General features: G+C 42.8%; 2 protein-coding genes across 2 annotated transcripts; both read left to right on the forward strand.

Annotated features, from left to right (window-relative positions):
• The first annotated feature begins 1,809 nt into the window (after nt 1–1,809).
• On the forward strand, nt 1,810–9,420 carry FUT11 (fucosyltransferase 11). Its single transcript, XM_065746147.1, has 3 exons — nt 1,810–2,543; nt 2,938–3,563; nt 8,486–9,420. The coding sequence occupies exons 1-3, from the start codon at nt 1,821–1,823 to the stop codon at nt 8,631–8,633; spliced, it is 1,497 nt and encodes a 498-aa protein (XP_065602219.1). The 5' UTR covers nt 1,810–1,820; the 3' UTR covers nt 8,634–9,420.
• A 6,827-nt stretch (nt 9,421–16,247) lies between these two features.
• On the forward strand, nt 16,248–18,945 carry CHCHD1 (coiled-coil-helix-coiled-coil-helix domain containing 1). Its single transcript, XM_065746532.1, has 3 exons — nt 16,248–16,423; nt 17,048–17,166; nt 18,165–18,945. Exons 1-3 carry the CDS (start codon nt 16,282–16,284, stop codon nt 18,276–18,278), a joined length of 375 nt encoding a protein of 124 aa, XP_065602604.1. The 5' UTR covers nt 16,248–16,281; the 3' UTR covers nt 18,279–18,945.
• The last annotated feature ends 485 nt before the right edge of the window (nt 18,946–19,430 follow it).

Here is a 19,430-nt window from a genome sequence, read left to right on the forward strand (position 1 = left end):
AGTAGGCAGCAGGACAGATTTACTTCTGCTATCTTCCCTGTACTGTAAGTTGCTCTGCAGATCTGTGCTGGAGGAAGTAGAAGTTCAGTAAGCTACCATCAACAGCTTCTGAACAGCATATGGGTACAGCCAGTGCTTCTTGTTGGTGTGAGTGGCGACTCCTTTCCTTCTCATTTCACAGCCCTGTGGTATCCTACTCAGTCCCATGTTCTGTGGCCTCTCTTCTTCTCTTTACCTTGACTATCCAGATGGCAGTGAGAGCAAAATCCTCTTCATGCTGAGCACAAAATACTTGTGACAAGGTGATTTGGGGCTGTGTGGGAACTGGATGATAAGGAAGTGGCCACTTTCAGCCATACTGTTGTGATTCTTAGCAGACAAGCAGGAGTATGAGTTCTACTGACCCAAATTTGAGACAGGTTTGTATTCTGGATTATAAGGAAGGGGATACAAAAGCTAAGGTTTAGACTGCCCTGTGTTTAGGTATTGAAAGCACCAATTTCAGTTACTGGGTAGAGTTTAATCACCGAATGTGTGTACCCTCTCTCCATTCTACCTACTGATCAGCTTGCACAAAGCCTTTTTATAAGCCATTCATTTGTTGAACTGAAATACCTCAAACACGAGTCCATCCATGTTGGCCACCCTGCCACTCCATTCTGCAGGGGTGGTTGAGAAGACTCCTGTGAAGAAGGGGCGAGTGTAAATCAAATTCAGAATTCTAAGGGCTTTGATTTTTCACTTTGGGAAGGAGAATTATGTAGTGGTGTGAGCACTTAACAATTGTTCTTAAACTACCCTGGAGTTTGAGCACTACAGGTGGGAGGGAAAACTGGGTGGATTAGAGGAGCTATTGTCTGGGCTTGATGCTTCAGAGGAAAGTCCTTATTAGGATCAGAAAAAATACCTGGCTGTGGTTTTAGTTCCATATCCTGTAGCATGTATATAAATCCATTTTTCTTACAGCGCTGCTGATTTGTCTTCCCTCCCATCACTACATAGAAAGGGAAGTACGGAGAAACTCTCTGACAGTGTAGTTGACAAAACTTTCCTTGTTTTGTATGAATGTGGCTGACTTTTTACTCCATGCATTGCCTCCAACCAGAAGAGCTAGAAGGATTTTTAACCAGAAGGAGAAGAACTTCCCAGAAAGATAAGGCTCAGCAACCACAACTTTCCACGGATACTAATTTCTAGTGTTAATACCGAGGGGCGTGGGGGGTGGAAATGAGATCATAAATGAACCTTTCATTTTCTTCACTTGTTTTTTCCAATGCATCTTTTAATTTGTAAAGAAATAAAAATATATTAAGATGTATTTTATGTCATTGTTAGTAAATAAACACTGCTTATTTTTCCAAACCCTGTATTTTGCGGGAGGGAGGAGAGGGCCGAGGGCTCCTTCACACCCTGCTTTTCTGCAGAGCCGGTTTGGTCCTTTTCTTCCCTGTGAACGGCGCTAAGAAATTCCACGGGAGCCAGCGGACAGAAGGTGCTGTTTCATCTCCGTGTCACTTCGCTCCGATGAAGCTTTTTAACTCCAGAACTCGCACTGAGCACCCTCGTCCCTTACTTCCACACCACAGGCTTCATCTGCAGGTCCGCGCCGGGCAGCAGCTACACGTGAGCTTGCTGAGGCCGCGGCAAGGCGCCCGCTCCGGCGGCGGCAGAGCGGCTTAGCGCTCGGCTTCCCATCAGAGCGCAGCCGCGCGGCGTTCCCTCACTCTTCCGCCCTTTCGCCGCCGCCCGCGCCCCTCCTCCCGCGGCGCCTCCTGAGGGCGGTGCCGGCGCGGCCGTTCCGTGGCGGCGGCGGCGCGGGGATGTGCGGCCGTGGGCCGGGCCGCGCGGCGCGGCGGAGGCCCGCTTGCCTGTGGGTGACGCTGGCGCTTGCTTGGGGCGCGGGGAGCCGGGCCGGGTCGGCCGAGGGGGACGGAGCCGGGGAGGCGCCGTGCGGCGCGGAGGGCTGGGCGCAGGCCGCCCTGCAGCCGGGCCCGGTCTTCGCGGCCGCCGCGTCGTACCGCGGGCCGGGCAACGACGACGCGCGGAGCAACAAGGCGCTGCCCATCCTGCTGTGGTGGAGCGGCAGCCTCTTCCCGCACTTCCCCGGCGACACGGAGCGCATCGACTGCCCGCGGGGCTCGTGCCTCGTCACGCGCAGCCGGCGGGCCGCGCGGCACCGCCGCACCAAAGCGCTCATCTTCTACGGCACCGACTTCCGCGCCTACGAGGCGCCGCTGCCCCGCCTGCCCCACCAGACCTGGGCGCTCTTCCACGAGGAGTCCCCCATGAACAACTACCTCCTCTCGCACCCGCCCGGCATCCGCCTCTTCAACTACACGGCCACCTTCCGCCGCGAGTCGGACTACCCGCTGACGCTGCAGTGGCTGCCCGGGCCGGGGTACCTGCGGGGCCCGGCGCTGCCCCTGGCCGAGAAGGACGCGTGGCGGCGGCGGGGCTACGGCCCCGTGCTCTACATGCAGTCCCACTGCGACGTGCCCTCGGACAGGGACCGCTACGTGCGGGAGCTCATGAAGTACATCCAGGTGAGTGCCGAGCGTGCAGTGCTTTGTGTTCTGAATGCGCCTCGTGTGCGTTGTGGCTGTGCCGGCGTCCGTTGGCTCTGCTGGGGCACTGCCCGTGGAGAACAGCTTTGTAAACCTTGGTGGGGTTTTTTTTTTTTCGGTGTAATCTCTTCTCCACGGATCCTCTTCCTTTATTGTGGAGTAGGTTATGCCACTTCTGAAACTGAGCGTTCAGTTTATGACTAAAGCTGATGCAAGAGAACTGGGAATCTCAGAGTAATCTAAACAGAAAGAAGCTGGAGTGAAGTGAGGCTCAACTGAGGTAGTTAGGAACTGGTTAAAGTTAAGAGTTTTAGGCAGACTATGAGCTCCAGGCAAAAAAGACTCACTCTGTAAAGATGACTTGTCATTTTAGGTTGACTCCTATGGGAAATGCCTGCATAACCGTGAGCTTCCCAGTGAGCGACTGAGAGACACCTCGACAGCCACTGCAGAGGATCCCGAATTCATGGCTTTTATTGCCAGGTACAAGTTCCACCTGGCCTTGGAGAACGCCATATGTAATGACTACATGACAGAGAAGCTGTGGCGTCCAATGCATCTGGGTGCTGTCCCAGTGTACCGAGGCTCCCCAGCTGTGCGGGACTGGATGCCAAACAACTTTTCCATCATTCTCATCGATGACTTTGACAGCCCCCAAGAGCTGGCAAAGTATCTTGATTTCCTTGATAAGAACGGAGATGAATACATGAAGTATCTAGAGTATAAAAACCTTGGTGGAATCAAAAACCAGTTCTTGCTGGAGAGCTTGGAGAGGCGGGAATGGGGTGTGAATGACATGACTTTGCCCAATTACCTGAATGGCTTCGAGTGTTTCATCTGTGACAGGGAGAACACCCGTGTCAAAGCAGAGCAGGAGCACAAAAAGTCTCGTGGGAAAACTCCAGCTCCTGCACCTCACATAGCTCATGTCCAGCACATGGGATGCCCTATGCCAACCCCTGGGTTTGGAAGCATTGAAGACCTCTCTGGGGAAGACAGGTAATTTATCAGTACAGTACTTTCTGAAGAAAAAAAAAACTTTAAATGGTAGTAGCTGTAATTTTTAATAACGTTTGATACTTAAACCATTTATGAATACATCTCCAGTTATACTTGATATTATGCCTTGTGAGTACTATGGCAGTTCTGCTAATACTGTGTAACACTGAGGCTGAAAAAAAGGCTTGGCCAGTGTTCTGGTTAGTGGCTTGAGTGACCCATAATACTATGTTCTGATGCTCTGTGACCTAGGGCAATTCGTTTCCTTTTTGTCTCCCTTCCCCATATTTTGTTTACTTGCTTGGAGGAGGAGCGTTATTCAGTGTGATGCACATAGAATGGCCTAAGTTGGAGGGGATCTTAATGATCATTTAGTGCAACCACCACGTCAGGCTGCTCACGGCCCCATCCAGCCTGGCCTTGAATGCCTCCAGAGATGGGGTATCCGCAGCTCTCTGGGCAGTTTGTGCCAGTGCCTCATCGCTGTCCGAGTGAAGAATTTCTTCCTAACGTCTAAACAAAATCTCCTCTCTTTTATCCATTCCATCTTGTTCTGTCACTGTCAGGCCTTGTAAAAAGTCGGTCCTCCTCCTGCTTGTAAGCTCCCCTGAAGTACTGGAGGGCTGCAGTGAGGTCTCCCCAGAGCTTTCTCTTTTCCAAGCTAAACAAGCCCAGCTTCCTCAACCTTCCTTCATAGGAGAAGTGCTCCAACCCTCTGAGCATCTTCACGGCCCTCTTCTGGATCTCCTAAACATTGCCGCATCCCTCTGTACTGAGGTCCACTTGCTAGCCCGTGTTTGGGAGAAGCTCTGTATCTCGTTACGAATAATTACATGAAGAACAGTTACTACAGTGTTTAGCCTCGTTTACTCCTGTTGACTTCATTTAAAGCAGAAGCATGACTCACCCACTTTACTTTACAAGATGTTTTGTGGCATTGGAACAAAATTTTGGCCTGTGTTGAAGGACACAATCCCGTCTGTTCAGCAGAGGGAACCTGCAGCTTAAAATAGGTTCAGTGCTTTTTGTCCTTCTGCAGTGCAGGGATTGGTAGAGTTGCTGGAATCTGCCACTGTTGCAGTCAGCCCTGGAGATGCTGTGAAGTTTGTAGGACAGAAATAAGCACACCGACATCGAGGCAGTCAATTCTGTCAGGGAGAATAAGATTCTGGTTTTGTTTTCATGGTGTGTTTAATCCTTAGCATTTGTACTGACTTGGTACAAAACAAGTCAGTGTTTGGGTTCCCAAACCTCAGTGTTGCCATGGATGGTGTTTGAAGCAGCAGCTGTTGGATGGAAGGGTTGTTGCAGTTCATAAAACATACGTGCTTTTTGCCATTCATATTGCTAGCATAACGTACTTGGATTCCTCCGTGTTTGTCATTATTCTTTGCATGTTCTGCAACAATTTCCTTTAGGCAAATATTGAAATGTATGCAATTCTGAGCCATCAGACACCCGTCATAAAAGTGAAACCCTCAGCTGCAGCTTCCTTGCAGTATGTTCAGTGGTTAGCTGTCTGTCACTGCAGATTGTAATGTTCTGATGTTAGTCCCACCATAGGATTAGTGACTTCATGAAAATACTGAAAAGATCTGATGCACCATTCAGGAAGAAGTCGTTGGTGTGCTGTGTCATAACTTATATCATTTAGAGCTTTCTTAATAATTTCCTAGGCTGGGGACTTGAATGCTTAGGAGTGTTAAAATACTCACTGAATTCTGTGTGGATATGAAGCTCTAAACAAGTTTTTGTAAGCTTATCCATCCTCTGCTACTGGAAGAAAGGGCACAGAGCTACTTCTTCCTATGCTTGGGTGGCTTTGAAAACGGCCAGCTGAAGTAAAGAAAGAAAAATAAGCCAAGGTAATTTGGTTTCCCTAGTCACAAAACTTGTGATGTTTGTCACTGACAAGCCTTTCTCGTGATACAATTAATTCTCATGTTGACTAATTGAAAAGTGACACTGATATATAAAACAGACCTGTAAATGACTTTGTAGTCCTTTGCTTTCTTGAGACTGATGGATGGATGACTGATTTATCAGTCTTGATAGCAAAACATGCCTTTCCCTTACCACGAGCTGTGCAGTATCCTAGCCTGCCTAAGTCGGTGTTCTCATACATTGTCTTGTACTTGAGCAGTAGATGGCAGTAGATAACTTAGATAAATAACTTAGAAGACGTACGGTGGGATGCCTGTGTGACTTAATGCACATTAAAACACTCCAACTACCTGGGCAGTGCTCGTGAGCATGGAGTTTTGTAGAGATGGTCCATAACCCAAGCTACAGCTGCATCCCAGGGAAGTTTCCATGTTTTTCTGAAACATGGTATGTTATTTTCCCACTGTTCATAGACAAGGTGTGTCTCCAAAATATTGTACCAGGGAAGCTTTTCCATTTTCTGCCATCTGCTTTAAAAAGATACATATATTCCCTCCCCCCCTTCTGGGGATTGATAAGAGGATCTTCAGTGAAGTAGAGTGGTTTCTGTCTCATAGACATCGGAGCTTTCACCGTATGTATCTCCAGAATGTAACATGATCACTACAAGATGTCATGACAGAAATACAAAATTGCAATCAGAACACGCTCAGGTAATGTTTATTTTGTGTCAGGAGTTCTACAGGAATATTTTGACAGCAACTGGATCAATTTAGATGACTGTCTCCTGAGCCACCAGTCGTTAATTTATTGCCTTACAAAAACAACAAACCCAGTTCAGGTCTTAATATTGTAGTTAGAATCCTGTTAAGGTAAGTTACACTGTGCATCTGCCTGTGCTTTAACTCTTGTTTGCAGGTGTAAGTTGTCTTTTGTGTTAACACATGTGCTGAGTTGACTCATTGGCTCTCACAAGTGTATGTAGCCAGAGCACATTATTAAATCTTCACTTTGCTGTCCCCTAGCTCTGAGTGTGAGGATGAAGGCAGTCACTGTAACGTGTAGAATTCTCGTCTGCTTAGGTGTTTGGTAGGAACTGGAATCTACAATTACTCTTGCACTGGATTGTGGTTTCTCAATTCTCTCACTGCTGTGAAGAGAAATGCTTTTGTTATTTCCATGATACGAAATCATTTTCCCAAGGTGGGGTCAGGATAAATACAAGAATAAGTCACAGCCCCTTTCCAGTAACCTAAAGAGTTTTAATCTGTGGTAGTGTGTGTGTACATATATATAATTTTTCTTTAACCTTTTCAAGAAAGGAAAAGCCAGTGTGCCTTCAGTAAAGGAAAATTTTGAAGCTGTCATGGTTTTACTAGCTTCTTTTTATGCTGCTGTCACAGTTTATTTAGGACAAGAGAATAACAGTGTATCAGATTCACCATGTGTACAGTGCAAGGTATTTCGTGCAATAGAAGCAAGTAATCAGCCAGGATTAAAGATAGTTCCTTAGCCCTAACCCTAACCCTTTCCAACCTAATGAACCTGTGAACCTATAATGAACCTATGAGCTCGTGGTAGTAATGTTCAGGTCCATGTAGGTTGGTAGTTTCAGGGGAATTCTGCAGTCATGTTCCTCCTGGTGTGCCAGTTTTTGTCCAAGTCATGCAATCAGAGTGCATCTCGTTTCTTCAAAACCAGTAAGGATGGTAGAATAGAATAGGTAGAATTCATCCGCAGAGCACTCACCTTCTGTTGCCTGCTGCCTCCTGGCCTTGTGCCTGGTACTTGGGCGAGGGTACTCACTAATGGGTGCTGTAAGAAATGTGTTAAGTCACTTTGGTGCTCCTTGAACAAAGGTTAATGAATTGAGTGGTGAAGCTGTGGTCTCACAGTGTGTCCAAGTGCTTCATTTTACAGAGGAACCTGTAGCTAGATGTTTTAGTATGCAAAACTAAGCCTCTGTTTGGGACCTTCACATTAACATTGTAATCAGTGTGAACAGGGTAACTTTGAGATCTCTGTGGAAGTGTCCCACCAAAGATTGTGTTGACTACAGAAAACAAATTCTCCTGTCATACGAGTCTTATACTGCTTCAGAATTAAAATGCTTGTGATGTGTTCTGCATTTCATTTGCTCTTCGTGGAATAGTGGCTAAGCTCTGTTTCTGGGCAATGCAGTCATGCTTGCTTTAATGTATGGTGTCTAGAGTGAATGTGCAAACACTGTGCTTCTGTCTGTGAGGGAGAAGAGCTCAGGGGAGCAGATTAAAAAGAGCATCACATTTGAGTTTTACAAAATCTGTGCTGATTTGATAGGACTGGGTAGCAGCTGTAGCAGAGAAGAGACAATCAGTCTGTCAGGAAGGAAGGATTGGTTACTAGATGAACAAATTGTTGCCACATCTCAATACAATAGAAATAAGGGATGTAGGCTGCCTTAATGGGAATGGAAAGTGAATTGGTGTGTTGTCTGTGCAATATTGAGAATGGGTGCTATGAAAATGGTCTGGAGGAAAAGAATAGAGCCAGTTGAGGGAAGTCAGCATTGTTCTCTCTTGTCATACATTACCTGAATTTGTACTGACTAACAGGAATTCTCTAACTGTTAAATGGTTTGTCTGAAAAGATTGATACCTTGATATCTGTAGCATGCATTCTGGCCATGGAAAGCTGCTCTTAAAAGTCACACGAAGACTGCAAGATTTTATTTTAATAGATTTTATTCTTAACAATTCACAATGTATTCTCTTTGGCTTGTGCTAGTCACAGGCTGATATTTCTAAAATGTTCTGAAGCTAATAGTAGGTTTGTTTTCCATAGAGAATTTTCACAGTGAGTTATTCAAGTGGGTTGGAGCACGGTGGCACTGTAACAACATACATTGTCATGACCATCCCTGCAACTGTTTTCCTCTTAGATGAAAGGGGAAAAAAATATTAATGCTATTACAGCTGCAGACACATGTATGTTTTTTTGTTTGTTTGTTTTTTGGTTTTTTTTTAATGATGCCTCTTTTTTTTCTTCATTTGTTTCAGTTGGAAAGAGATGTGGCTTCAGGACTATTGGCAAAGCCTTGATCAGGGTGAGGCCCTCACTGCTATGATTCATCACAATGAGTCACATCAGGGAAGATTTTGGGATTATATGCATGAGATTTTTCTCAAGAGGACCAGGCAACACTGATCCATCCCTGTAAGAGCTTGGTTTGAAAACTTCCTTGAAAGTTGTGTCTGAGAATTCAGTCACAATTCTTTCCAAATGTTTGCCTTGAAATAGAAGAAGGTCTCGCAGACTGTTTTTCTGGTGCATGAAGTGAGTGATTCTCTGTTGGATTTCAGCTGTGGAGATGTTAGCAACTGCTTGCATCTGAATTTCAGCTCTGTGGCGTGAAGCTCCTCCTGTCATGTGGGTGTCAACATGTGGAGCAAAAGAGGAATTTTGTATTTGGTATTGCTTCCCTGTGGCTTCCTTGATTTCAGAGGAACATATTTCAGACTCTGCTCAAATGCCCTAAGTTATTACAGGAACTTTTTTTTTATCCAAAATACTTGTTTTTTTATATTACACCATTTACTCTCCTCTTTAAGTTATACTTTTACCTGATGTCAACAAATAGCTTTTCCAGTGAATGAATTGCAGAAGACTATTGTCTGTGGAGAGCAGTTGTGCCTTATGACATTGCAGCAATAAAATCTCTTCTGTCCAAGTAAATGTGCCTCAAATGTTCCTCCTTCTCAGGGTGGCTGAACAGCTATAAGCACATCACTTACTCTCTGCCTCATTTTCCTCCTTCCTCGCTAACTTTCCAGGTGACACGTTCGAATGGGACGAGAGACTGGATTGTTTAATTCACAACTTTGAACCAGATGTTTGACAAAAGACAAGCACTGCCTGGTCCTGTGCAGAACCAGGGTAGAATTATTAGCAGCTTTGTTTCCTTTACATTTTTGTAAAATCTAAAAACCCAGCAATAATCTTGACTAATTGATCTCTCCTTGATGTGATTCAGAGGTCTTTGATTTGTTCTTCTTGACTATCTGCATCTTTCTGCAAAGACAAATCTGTTTTAATGGTGGTGCTTTTCCAGTGCTCCCTGCAGTTTGGAGATGAACCCTGCAGTCTTTCTGTGCTGAGGTGGCTGATCAGAATGGGGAGCATGGAGGTGGCTTTGTATCTGTACCTGATCTTAATGCAGTAGGATCCTGGTCTGTGACTGGAGTTCCTAAAAGTAAGTGATGACATATACATCTTCTTTGCTGCATAGTTTGTATCTTTTAAAAAAGTAAATAAAATGTACTGTTCCCTGCCGTGCTGGTACCTTTCTGAAAGAATTGATCTTGCATTGGAAGGAGTCTTGTTTTTCTTCTCTGAGGTGTTTAAATGCACAGGCCACACATTTCAGTGATGTTTCTAACAGTGTAATGCTATTCCCCACTTCTCCTCTTTCTTTGGAAATAACCACTGGCTATGTAGTTAGTGTATCTATGCCTAAGGTAGATCATTGGTAATGAAAGTGTAGATCTCTGAGGTGATTTCATTTTGTAAGGCAGTCCAGGTGTTGCTGGGACTAGCCAGAAGCCTATTACTAAAAGTTGGGAATGGGACTGAATCAACATTCTGTTATGTCATTATCTGTTGTTAAGCAGCATATGGAGCAGTTAATCTCATTTTTTTCTCAAATTCCAGTTCCTAATATTCTGGGTATATTATGGATATAACATCCTTATAGGTGATGATACTCATCTCAGTGTTTGCTTCTCAGGTCATACAGTAATGTTGCAGTGTAACAGTCTGGGCATTGTGAGCAAAGAAGACCTGCAGTTATCCCTGCATTCTTGTGGGTATGAAAAAATCATATGGAATACACTGATCTCAGCTGACTTTTTGTACAAAATAATGAGACATACATTTACCTTTTTTTTTTTTCTTCCTCCTCCTTCAGTAATAAAGTTTATCAGTTTACATTCCTTTTTTTTTCAGGTACTTGGGCTACAGGGATGACAAGGTGAATATCTGTGAATTAATTTTTCAAGCGGATTATTCAGATTAAGATTATAAATCTGTTTATTCAGGATTAAAGTGGTCACAGTGTGCTTGAAAAGTAAATAAAGAAAATTAAGACTGCTTTAGCTCTGAATATGAACTTCTACTGACTGCTTAATGAGATTGAAACAAATTGTCTGAACTAATTTCTTCTGTTACTTGAGATTCTCTTCATTTCTTGTAACTGTATAGAAAAGCATTTGGTCCTCACTAACTATCTTAATTATCTGTATCTCAAAAGCCTTTCCTATCCACGTTTTGTTGGAATAGGCTGAAGAAATACTGATCTTGCTTTTTTTACTGGACGTAACAGTAAGGCCCACATGCTAGCACATTCTGCTTTTTGCTATTTTATTCTTTCATTTAACTAGAAATTGTAGAAGTGGGGGATGTATCGCCAAGTCCAGGTATTTTATTATCTTCTAATAATTTATCTGCTGTTACCAGAATTGGATGTGATATACATTGTGTATTGTCCTTGCATAAATAATGAGTAGGTACCAATAGCAAGCACATGCATCATAGCACTTGCTTAATTCTTGATTAATGAGGTCCTAACCCCTCACTTCACCTTTCTGCACAGCAAAATTAGCATGTCTTTGTCAACTGACTATAGAGTTGAAGATCTGGTGGCACAAATATAAGAGTAGCTTGGGACCCTCTATGTGAATTTACTAGTTCAAATCTGAGTACTCCTTCACCAGCATTTTTTATCTTTACACGGCGTATTACATCTACCAATCCAACAAGTTTTTTTTGTTTGTTTGCTTTTTTTTCATGTACATACTACAGAAGGCTGTTTGAGTTTCATGATTATTGCCAAATATGAGTATTTTTGACTGCTATGATCAGGATATCCTTCATTAACAGATGTGAGAAAGTAGCACAGGTATGAAAAGAAATTTATCACAAATACTCTGTGGATTTTTTCTGGAGTTTTCCAAATACAGCTTCTAGTCTGTTAGCTAAGAACCACAAGCCAGTTTTGATAGCTTTGTCTTCTGAGATTTTAGTGTCTTTGTAGATATAGCTGTGTTTTTTCAATCTCACAGGTGGTGAGTTTCTCAGAAGGTATGATAATGAGGACCAAGGTACCACTTTCACAGAGTGAAGCCAAGACATTCACCCCAAACCTTGTGTTTCTTTTGTATCTGCAGAGCTTTTCCTGCAGTATTAGATCATGCTACCTGTATCTTCTCCTGTATGTCACAGTTAATGCCTCTGATGTGTAATCGGTGTGCTTATGTATATCAATACACTATATCTGTTTCACTTATTGTGTATATTGCACTAGGGCTGAAATGGTTCTTCCAGTGTGTGGTATGAATTTCTTCTGTAGCCGCCAGGCAAGTTCCTCAGGGGCAGGAGGAGCACTAATTTTCCCAGCTGGCTGAAGAGTTGTGGTTGCAGTTCTGTGCCAGGCTGCTGTCTGACCTTCATAACATCCAGTCCTGAGGACAGCAAAATGTTGACCCTCACCAACGTTTTGGTTTCATCTCTCTGACTGTTTGGAGGACACAGAAGGAGAAGCTGAGTCTTAAAGCTTTGAAGGGCATATGCATCTTGTCACTGTGCACTTTTCTTGTAGCTTACACCAGTTCTGACACAAGAATATCCATCACTCTACAAACACACCCTTATAACTGAAATATTATCTATTTTTGATATATTTTTTTCTGGTTTTATTTTCCTTCTCCTGTCTTCTCAAAGCATTCTTTCTGAGAATGGGTGTCTTCAAGGCTGAGTTCTTCTACCAGGAATAAAGAATTTGAGATTAATTTACATAGTAATTCATTTTGAAAGGATTGCTCTTTTAATGTCCAAAGACTACTGCCAACGTTAGCCAAAGTGAATCCAATTTACGATCCTAGTTGCCTTTCTACTAATGCAAATATATGAATGCAGACAAGGAGGAAGGTCACTGCAGCAGTTATTCATGCTTTGAAGAAAGGTTCCCCACTTGTGCAGGTTTCTTGGCAGTGGATTTCTTACTTCACTGCTTTAAATCTAAACAGGCCAAACATAGGTTGAATGTCGTCACTCAGGTCGTGAGTGTAGGGAGGTTTACATGGTATTTAGCATAAGCAGTGTATACAGCCATCTTTTGTTAACCCCATTCTTAGTGTGCAGGTGCCCATAATCACAAAAGCACAACTGAGCCTATTCATGACTTTTAGCACGAGATATCAAAGAAATCACCTGTGTACACCCTCTGGCAGCCCTCCTCTAGCCAGAGTGAGTCACTTCCCTGCTTGCTTGTCATGCATTTTCCCGTTTACTGTGTGACTAGAGGGAGGATTTCAGAGCTGTCAGGACAGCTTTATTCACTAGCATTAATGTTCTAAAAATAGATACCTCCTCCTCATAACTGCTTATATATGAAAGTGTAGTAGATTCTATTAATGCTGTGTCTCAGAAATGACTTGAAAAACTGGGATAATTTGTGGCCTTTGAGAGGTGAGAGAAAAATGTCTGACTGAAGGTTAAAAATCCAGCAATCCATTTCATTGCATTGGATGAGTTAAAGTTATCTTTCTTCTGACAAAACTGTGGTACCAACTGCTGCCTGATTTTTGTTTTCAGGAAGAAGCTGGGTATTTTATTTGTTGAACTGGTAATCTGTGTTTTCTGTTCTTTCATAAGGACTACAATTTCTATGAAAATAACCTCAGTGGAGAATACTGATTTGATATCAAATACTAATTAATGCAACTGAAAAAAAAAAGTTTTTCTTCTGTCACTGGTAATTTCTCAAAGGGAACTAATGATCTAATGATCTCTGGGTCATCTCTAATGATAAGTAGAGATGACTCAGAGACACCTCAAGGACGAGGTGTCAGTAGATTAGTATATGTTTGAGAAGAAAAAAAAAAGAATATTTCTTTGCAAAGTGCAGCAGCTGGAGAATCACAGCAAAAGTTCTGCCATTCTTTGACCGAGGGTAATCAGTAGTATAAATTCAGTTGAATTGCTGTCAGGAACATCACTGTTTAAACAGGCTTTGCTAGGTTAGACAAGTGGCCATCTGCCCCCAGTAACATCTCTGCACACCCACGTTTCACCTATCATCCCAAGAGAGCCACTCCCTTAATGATTAGCTGTCATCTATTTGGTTGAATTTAATTAAGATTGTTGATAGATCTCCAGGCACCTCTTGAGAAGTTGCATTAATCAGAAACATACAGGAAAGCACCCTCCTTCATTCTGCCTGGAGACCTCTACTGACAAGTTGAGATTAATCAGATACAAAATCCTTTTAGTGATAGGACCAGCTGAGCCAAAGCCTATGTCGAGTTTTAACAGAGTGCACTTTTCTTATGATTCAGTGTCTCCAAGCTGGCAGTGAGAGAGATGTGGCCTTGCAGAGGGATTAGGAAGAGTGGAGAGGAGTGGAACTGCAGCGTTTGTTCCAGAGCCCTGATATGACTGGCATCTTAATTTGTATTGTGTGCTCTTCCTGCAGAAAAGACTTGACTAATGCTGAAGCAGCTCAGCTAGAAATAGATTTGGAGATCTTGGAGTGGATCAGAACAGACCATGATGCTTAGAAACATCTCTGAGAAAATAAAGACACATCAGGTAACTTGTAGAATGGACTGGAATTGAATAGGCCTGGGAATCATGGACCAGGGATGGCAGCTCAGATCTGTTTTGGTGAACAGAATAGTTCAGGGAGGCTAATATGGTTAAGGTAGCTCAAGATAAGGTAGGCTAGCACTGCAGTGTTAGAAGAGCGACCTGAGAAGAGAAATTGCCTTTCTGTGTACTAATGAATGTGTTAAGTGCTTGTACCATCCAAGCACAATAGTCCAGCAATAGGAGTAAGTCTGAACTAATTCTAATGTTTTCAAACTGGTTAATCACACCACTAGTTACAGTGGGGATATCTTTTAAGGCATCTCAAATTAATGTGCCCTAGGACAGCTAACATTGAGGTTAAGGAGATCAGAGTGAGACAACTGAGAATAAATAGCCATAGGCAAGGGTGTTACAAGGTTGCATGGAAAGAATTAGGGCAGTCAGGATAAACTTGGGTGAATATGTTAGAATTTACCTGAGGAAAGCTGGATCCAAGCAGTTCCAAAAGACATTGTCAACTATTCATTTCTTCCAATACATCTGATTTGTAATTGTTTTTGTTTTTGTTTTTGGAAAGTACATGAAAGTTTTAGATGGTCTCAAGAAAGAAAGATCCATGGTGTAATTTCTTATCTCTAAAGAAGATATTTAAGACAGCAATCTCATTTTAAGGATGAATCTTATTACAGCATTTTTAGCGCTGCACTTAACTACGGCATAGCATTTATGTGGCAGCATTGTAATTGACCCTCATTCCATTTGTGATGTAGTTATTTTTTTTCCATTATAGTGGTGATAGTTCATGACTGTGGCTCGTTTCAGTTTCCACACTGAACGCAGCTGAAATACAGGCTAGGATTCAACTTTTAATGGTATTCATTCATTAAAAGAAGTTAGAAACGCAGTTAGAATTTCACGTACTCTTTGTAGATGTGTGTTCAGAATTCTCAGTGAAATATCTGTGAGGTTTGTTGAGGGAACTTATTTTCTGACTTACCCTGAAAAATCAGAACATCTGCCCCAATTTTTGGTCACTCTGTGCTACCAGTTTTTTATATATATATAGAAAAATGCAGGCTATAGGGAAACTCAAGTGTTGAGTAACAAACCTGTTCTCTAGTTCCACATTCTCCACTGAAACGAATGTGTGTTCCTTGCTTCTGATGCATCTGCGTGGTGTGTGCAGACACCATCACGTACGTTGTTTTGTCTGCTTGGGAATTTCATAGGCTGATGCTCCAATCCAAGGCTGAATGCCAAAAAATAAAAATAAAAAAAATAGTTTGTAATGTTGTAATGCAGAGAGCAATAACTGGGGCAGGAAGGTATTAAAATTCTCCTTGTGTAGCTTGCCTTTCTCTCCACAGCCCCCCCACCATTTTTCTTGGAATTGTTTAAGAGAGATCAGCTTTTGAAGGTGAATGTACCTGAAGGTGCTGCCACCATTAGCTAATGTAATTTGTAAAAAGGAAGGGTGATTTACAATAGCTGCAGTTCAGTTTCTCAGCTGGCTTAATAATTACAGCAGTCAAATGCAGCAGAGAAAAATGGCTATTGGAGCTGTAAGTGGGAGAGGCAAAAACACGAGCAGCCGGACCCCGCAGGGACCGCTGTGCTGAGGTGTCCCCTCTCTGTGTTGAAGTGCAGGACCCCTAAGGCGTAGTGTTGGGGTAGTAGTTTGGAGGGGTCTGCCCGTTCGCCGCGTGAAGCAAACAGCCCTCGGAGAGCGGGATCAGAGCTTCCAGGCTGTTTGAATCTGACGGGATGAGGTTGGGTTTTCTTTCCTAAAGAGAACCAAAAGAAATTTTTTATTTACTTGGATCATGTTTTCTCTTACTTTTTAAATCGGACTGTAAGAAAGTATTATTTTAAAAGTAACACAAATAAGCAGGCAAGCCGGAGTATATTAAACGTACAACTGCAGCAAAATCTATTAATGGTGCGGGGAACTTTCTGGTGTCGGTGTGGCTCCATTTAAACCAGGGTAACAAGAAGCCCAGTGTCTCTATCTCCTCGATTAGGTCGAGACCGTTGGTGTTTTGCGTGAAACGTTAATTTTTCGCAGCCTGGGCTGCCCCAGCTGTAGGGCCGCCGCCCCCTCCCCTTCCGCGGGCGCGCCGCTCACCCGCCCGCCCCCTGCGCGTGCCCGCGCGGCAGGTCACGTGGGCAGCACCCGGGCCGGCTCGCCCTACGGCCTGTCGCAAAAAGCATGGCGGCACCCGTGTACCCGGCTTGGGTGAGACGCTGGATCTCCGGGCAGTGGCGGCAGGGGAAGCGGCCCCCGGCTGTCCGCCCCACCCGGCCGCTGGTGCTGGCCAATAAGGTGGCGAACCGCCGAGAGCTGGCGGGAGGTGAGTTACCGAGCCTCCGTGAGGTAGACTGCCGGCGGTGGGCTCTCCCGCCTCGGACGGACCCTCACGCTGGGAACGGTGATTGTGGTGATGGGGCAAGCTCTGAAGGCCTGGACAGTTCCTGAGTTTGCAGCTGGAACGCTGCAATACAGCAAGGATGTGTTTGCTGAATATATGGGACATGTGGAGGGGAAAAAATAGCAAAGCAAAAACATGCGTCTGTGGCAATTGGTTAGCATCCCCTTTGCACGTGGGATGAGACCAGAGGCGTCCCAGCAGGCAAGGGGACCTAATTTGTGCTATGTAATTAGCGTGTAAGATCTTCTGAAAAGAGCATTTTCACATTCTCCAACCCTAAATCTATGTTTTATGATACTCTTTGTGCAAATTCTTAATGTAAATGCCGTATCAAAACGTAACAGCTAAATGGCTATGATAGGACAAAACCTTCTGCTAGGAGTTTTTTCTCTGATTCAAGCAATGATGATATCCCCCTCACTGTTGTTTTTTCTCACATGCCTCTACCTCATCTTAAAATTCTCTTCGGAACTCTATGCGCTGTGGAGGCTGTTGTCATGAAATCTCAGATACATGAGCTTTCATAGTTGTGTCTTTCCTCTCTAGAGGCAACCTGTCTTACAGAGATGTCAGTAATGATGGCCTGCTGGAAACAGAATGACTTCAATGATAAAGCTTGTGCTGAGGAGATCCGGACATTCTATGACTGCGTGGAAAGGGCAGAAGTAATGAAAACCTCTTTTATGTTCTTAAAGTCCAGTAGTAGGGAAGGAGGAGAAACCCTCAGTCATTTTTTTTTTGTGTGTGTGTGCCAACATAACAGTGTTCTGTGAACAATTTGATTTGAGCTTTGAGAAATTCAGGTTGGTGCACATCAGGTACACAGTCCTTTCTCTTTGTATTTAGAATTTAAAGTAATGTTGAAAGCCAGGTATCTTGTATGTTCTATGTAGATCTAAACCTGTAATCACACTTAGTCCTTTTGATTTTCATGTTCTCAAAGTAGAGCTCTGTTGCTGTTAGTCAATTCTAACCTAGGCTATTTCTCTTAATTTGCTCCAGTCTTTAATCTCAAAAGTTTCAGTACTCATGAAGCAACAACAAACACTCTTCTCCATACATCATGAAAGTTCTGAATGAGAGTACAGTTCAGAGCTATGACATAAAGCAGCAGTTTATTTACTAAAGCCATATTGAATTTTTACCTAATGCAGTAAGTCTGAAATTAAGTCAGTTTCGAAAGCTGTCTGAAGGTGGGTACGTGTACTAAACTTGTCTCTTTACTGATGGCAGGTTTTCAGTCTTTTTAGTAATAGTATCACCATTTAACAAAGTATCTTTTTACTGCTTCAGTTGACAATGTAAATGAGAAACTGTCCACACTTTATTTGGTGGATTACAATGAAAGCAAATTAAAAAATAAGCATAAAAACCAAAATATATTTATATTATATTGCTTTTATAAGCTTATAATATTACTGAGTGAAAATATGGAGAGATCATCTTTACAATGTCTGTCTCATTAATTTCACCATTTAAAGAAGCCCATACAGTTCTTAAAAGCCTTTTGACTATTTAGCCAAATGCTATTATGAGTGTTGCTTAAAGAAACAGCATTCTTATCAAATAAGCATTCCAGTACAATTATTATTAGTCTTTACAGAGCCAGTTCAGCAAATAAACAGGTAATATTCTTAGTGTTTGGCTTTTTTTTCTGTTTCAGAAAGAGCGCAGGGAGAAAAAGGACGAGCACGCTCTGTCGCCCAAGGGAAACATACCTTCAAGCAAAGTCAACAGGCTCCTGAGGAGATTTCCTAATATTACACGTTATGTGTAATGTGCTTTACTAAAGGGACTGTGGACGAGCAGTTGAAGTTTGGGTTTTTGGAAAATAAATGGAAAATATAGTTTTATGAATGTTTAACGTCATGTGATGTCTGTCAGCACTGCTGCATGGATCTCATCTTTGTATTTTATTTCCAGAGTGGGAAAAAAGATTCCATCTTGACTGTCGGTTGGGTTTGTTCATGAGGTTCTTGATCTTGTGCTCTTAGGATTTTTGCAGTGAGTTGTCCAACCAGCCACTGTGTGGAGTAATGTACTCACTGTGAAATAAAATCTTCTAGGAATGCGTGTAAGCCTATTTTCTAACCTAAGGGTGGCTTTTCTTTGTTTTATAATCTTCCTAGCTTAACTTATGAGTTGCTATCAATAAGTGTTAAGGTTCAGACACTGAGCCAACTTAAAATGGATAGTAATTTAATGACTCATACTCCTGCATGTATGTATACACAATTTGGATCCTCTTGAAATTGTTTAAATTCTTGCCTGTATGCAAGAAGGCTGTGGAATGAGGAAGAAATTTCCAGCAAAAAGCTTTGATAATACACAGTGCCTTGGTAAGGGTGAAATAGAGCATTAGACCCTCTGATTTTCAGGTGAGAAAAGTATGGTGTCGTGTCAGATGAATTAGGTTGCCTTTACATAATAAAATGATGCAAGACTGTTGTTTGGTGTGGGTGAATCAGAGTCTACAGCAAAATGTGTTCCATTGTTGCAGTAAAACAAAACAAAAAAAACCAAAATGTGGAAAGAAAGTTCGACCATGTACTATTACTGAAACTGTGTCATTAAATGTTAGTTTTGATTTGTTAATTTTTACTAGAGTACCACAGAACTGCAGGTAGGTCCCTGTTTTAGGACCAGTACCTAGCTGGTTAAAATATATAGCTAGAGAAATGCAGTGCTGCTGAGAACTAACAATGTAATCATTTATGTCACTAATTCTTTGGAGCATAAAGAAAAAGCAGTGATCAAGATGGGGAGTGGTACTTGCAGGCTGTGACTGTGTAGTTTATTTAAATGCTTATTGATGAGTTATTCCACGAGGTAACTTATTCTTTTGTTGCTGTTATGGTGTAAATGAGTCCGTCAGGATCTGGGATGAGTAAGAACATTCCGTTCACAGCTGAGTTTGGAAAAATGCTTC

Source organism: Cyrtonyx montezumae, unplaced genomic scaffold (genome assembly GCF_038088225.1).
Source record: "Cyrtonyx montezumae isolate F1298 unplaced genomic scaffold, pur_monq_1.0 scaffold_4, whole genome shotgun sequence".
NCBI classification, from domain to species: Eukaryota; Metazoa; Chordata; class Aves; order Galliformes; family Odontophoridae; genus Cyrtonyx; species Cyrtonyx montezumae.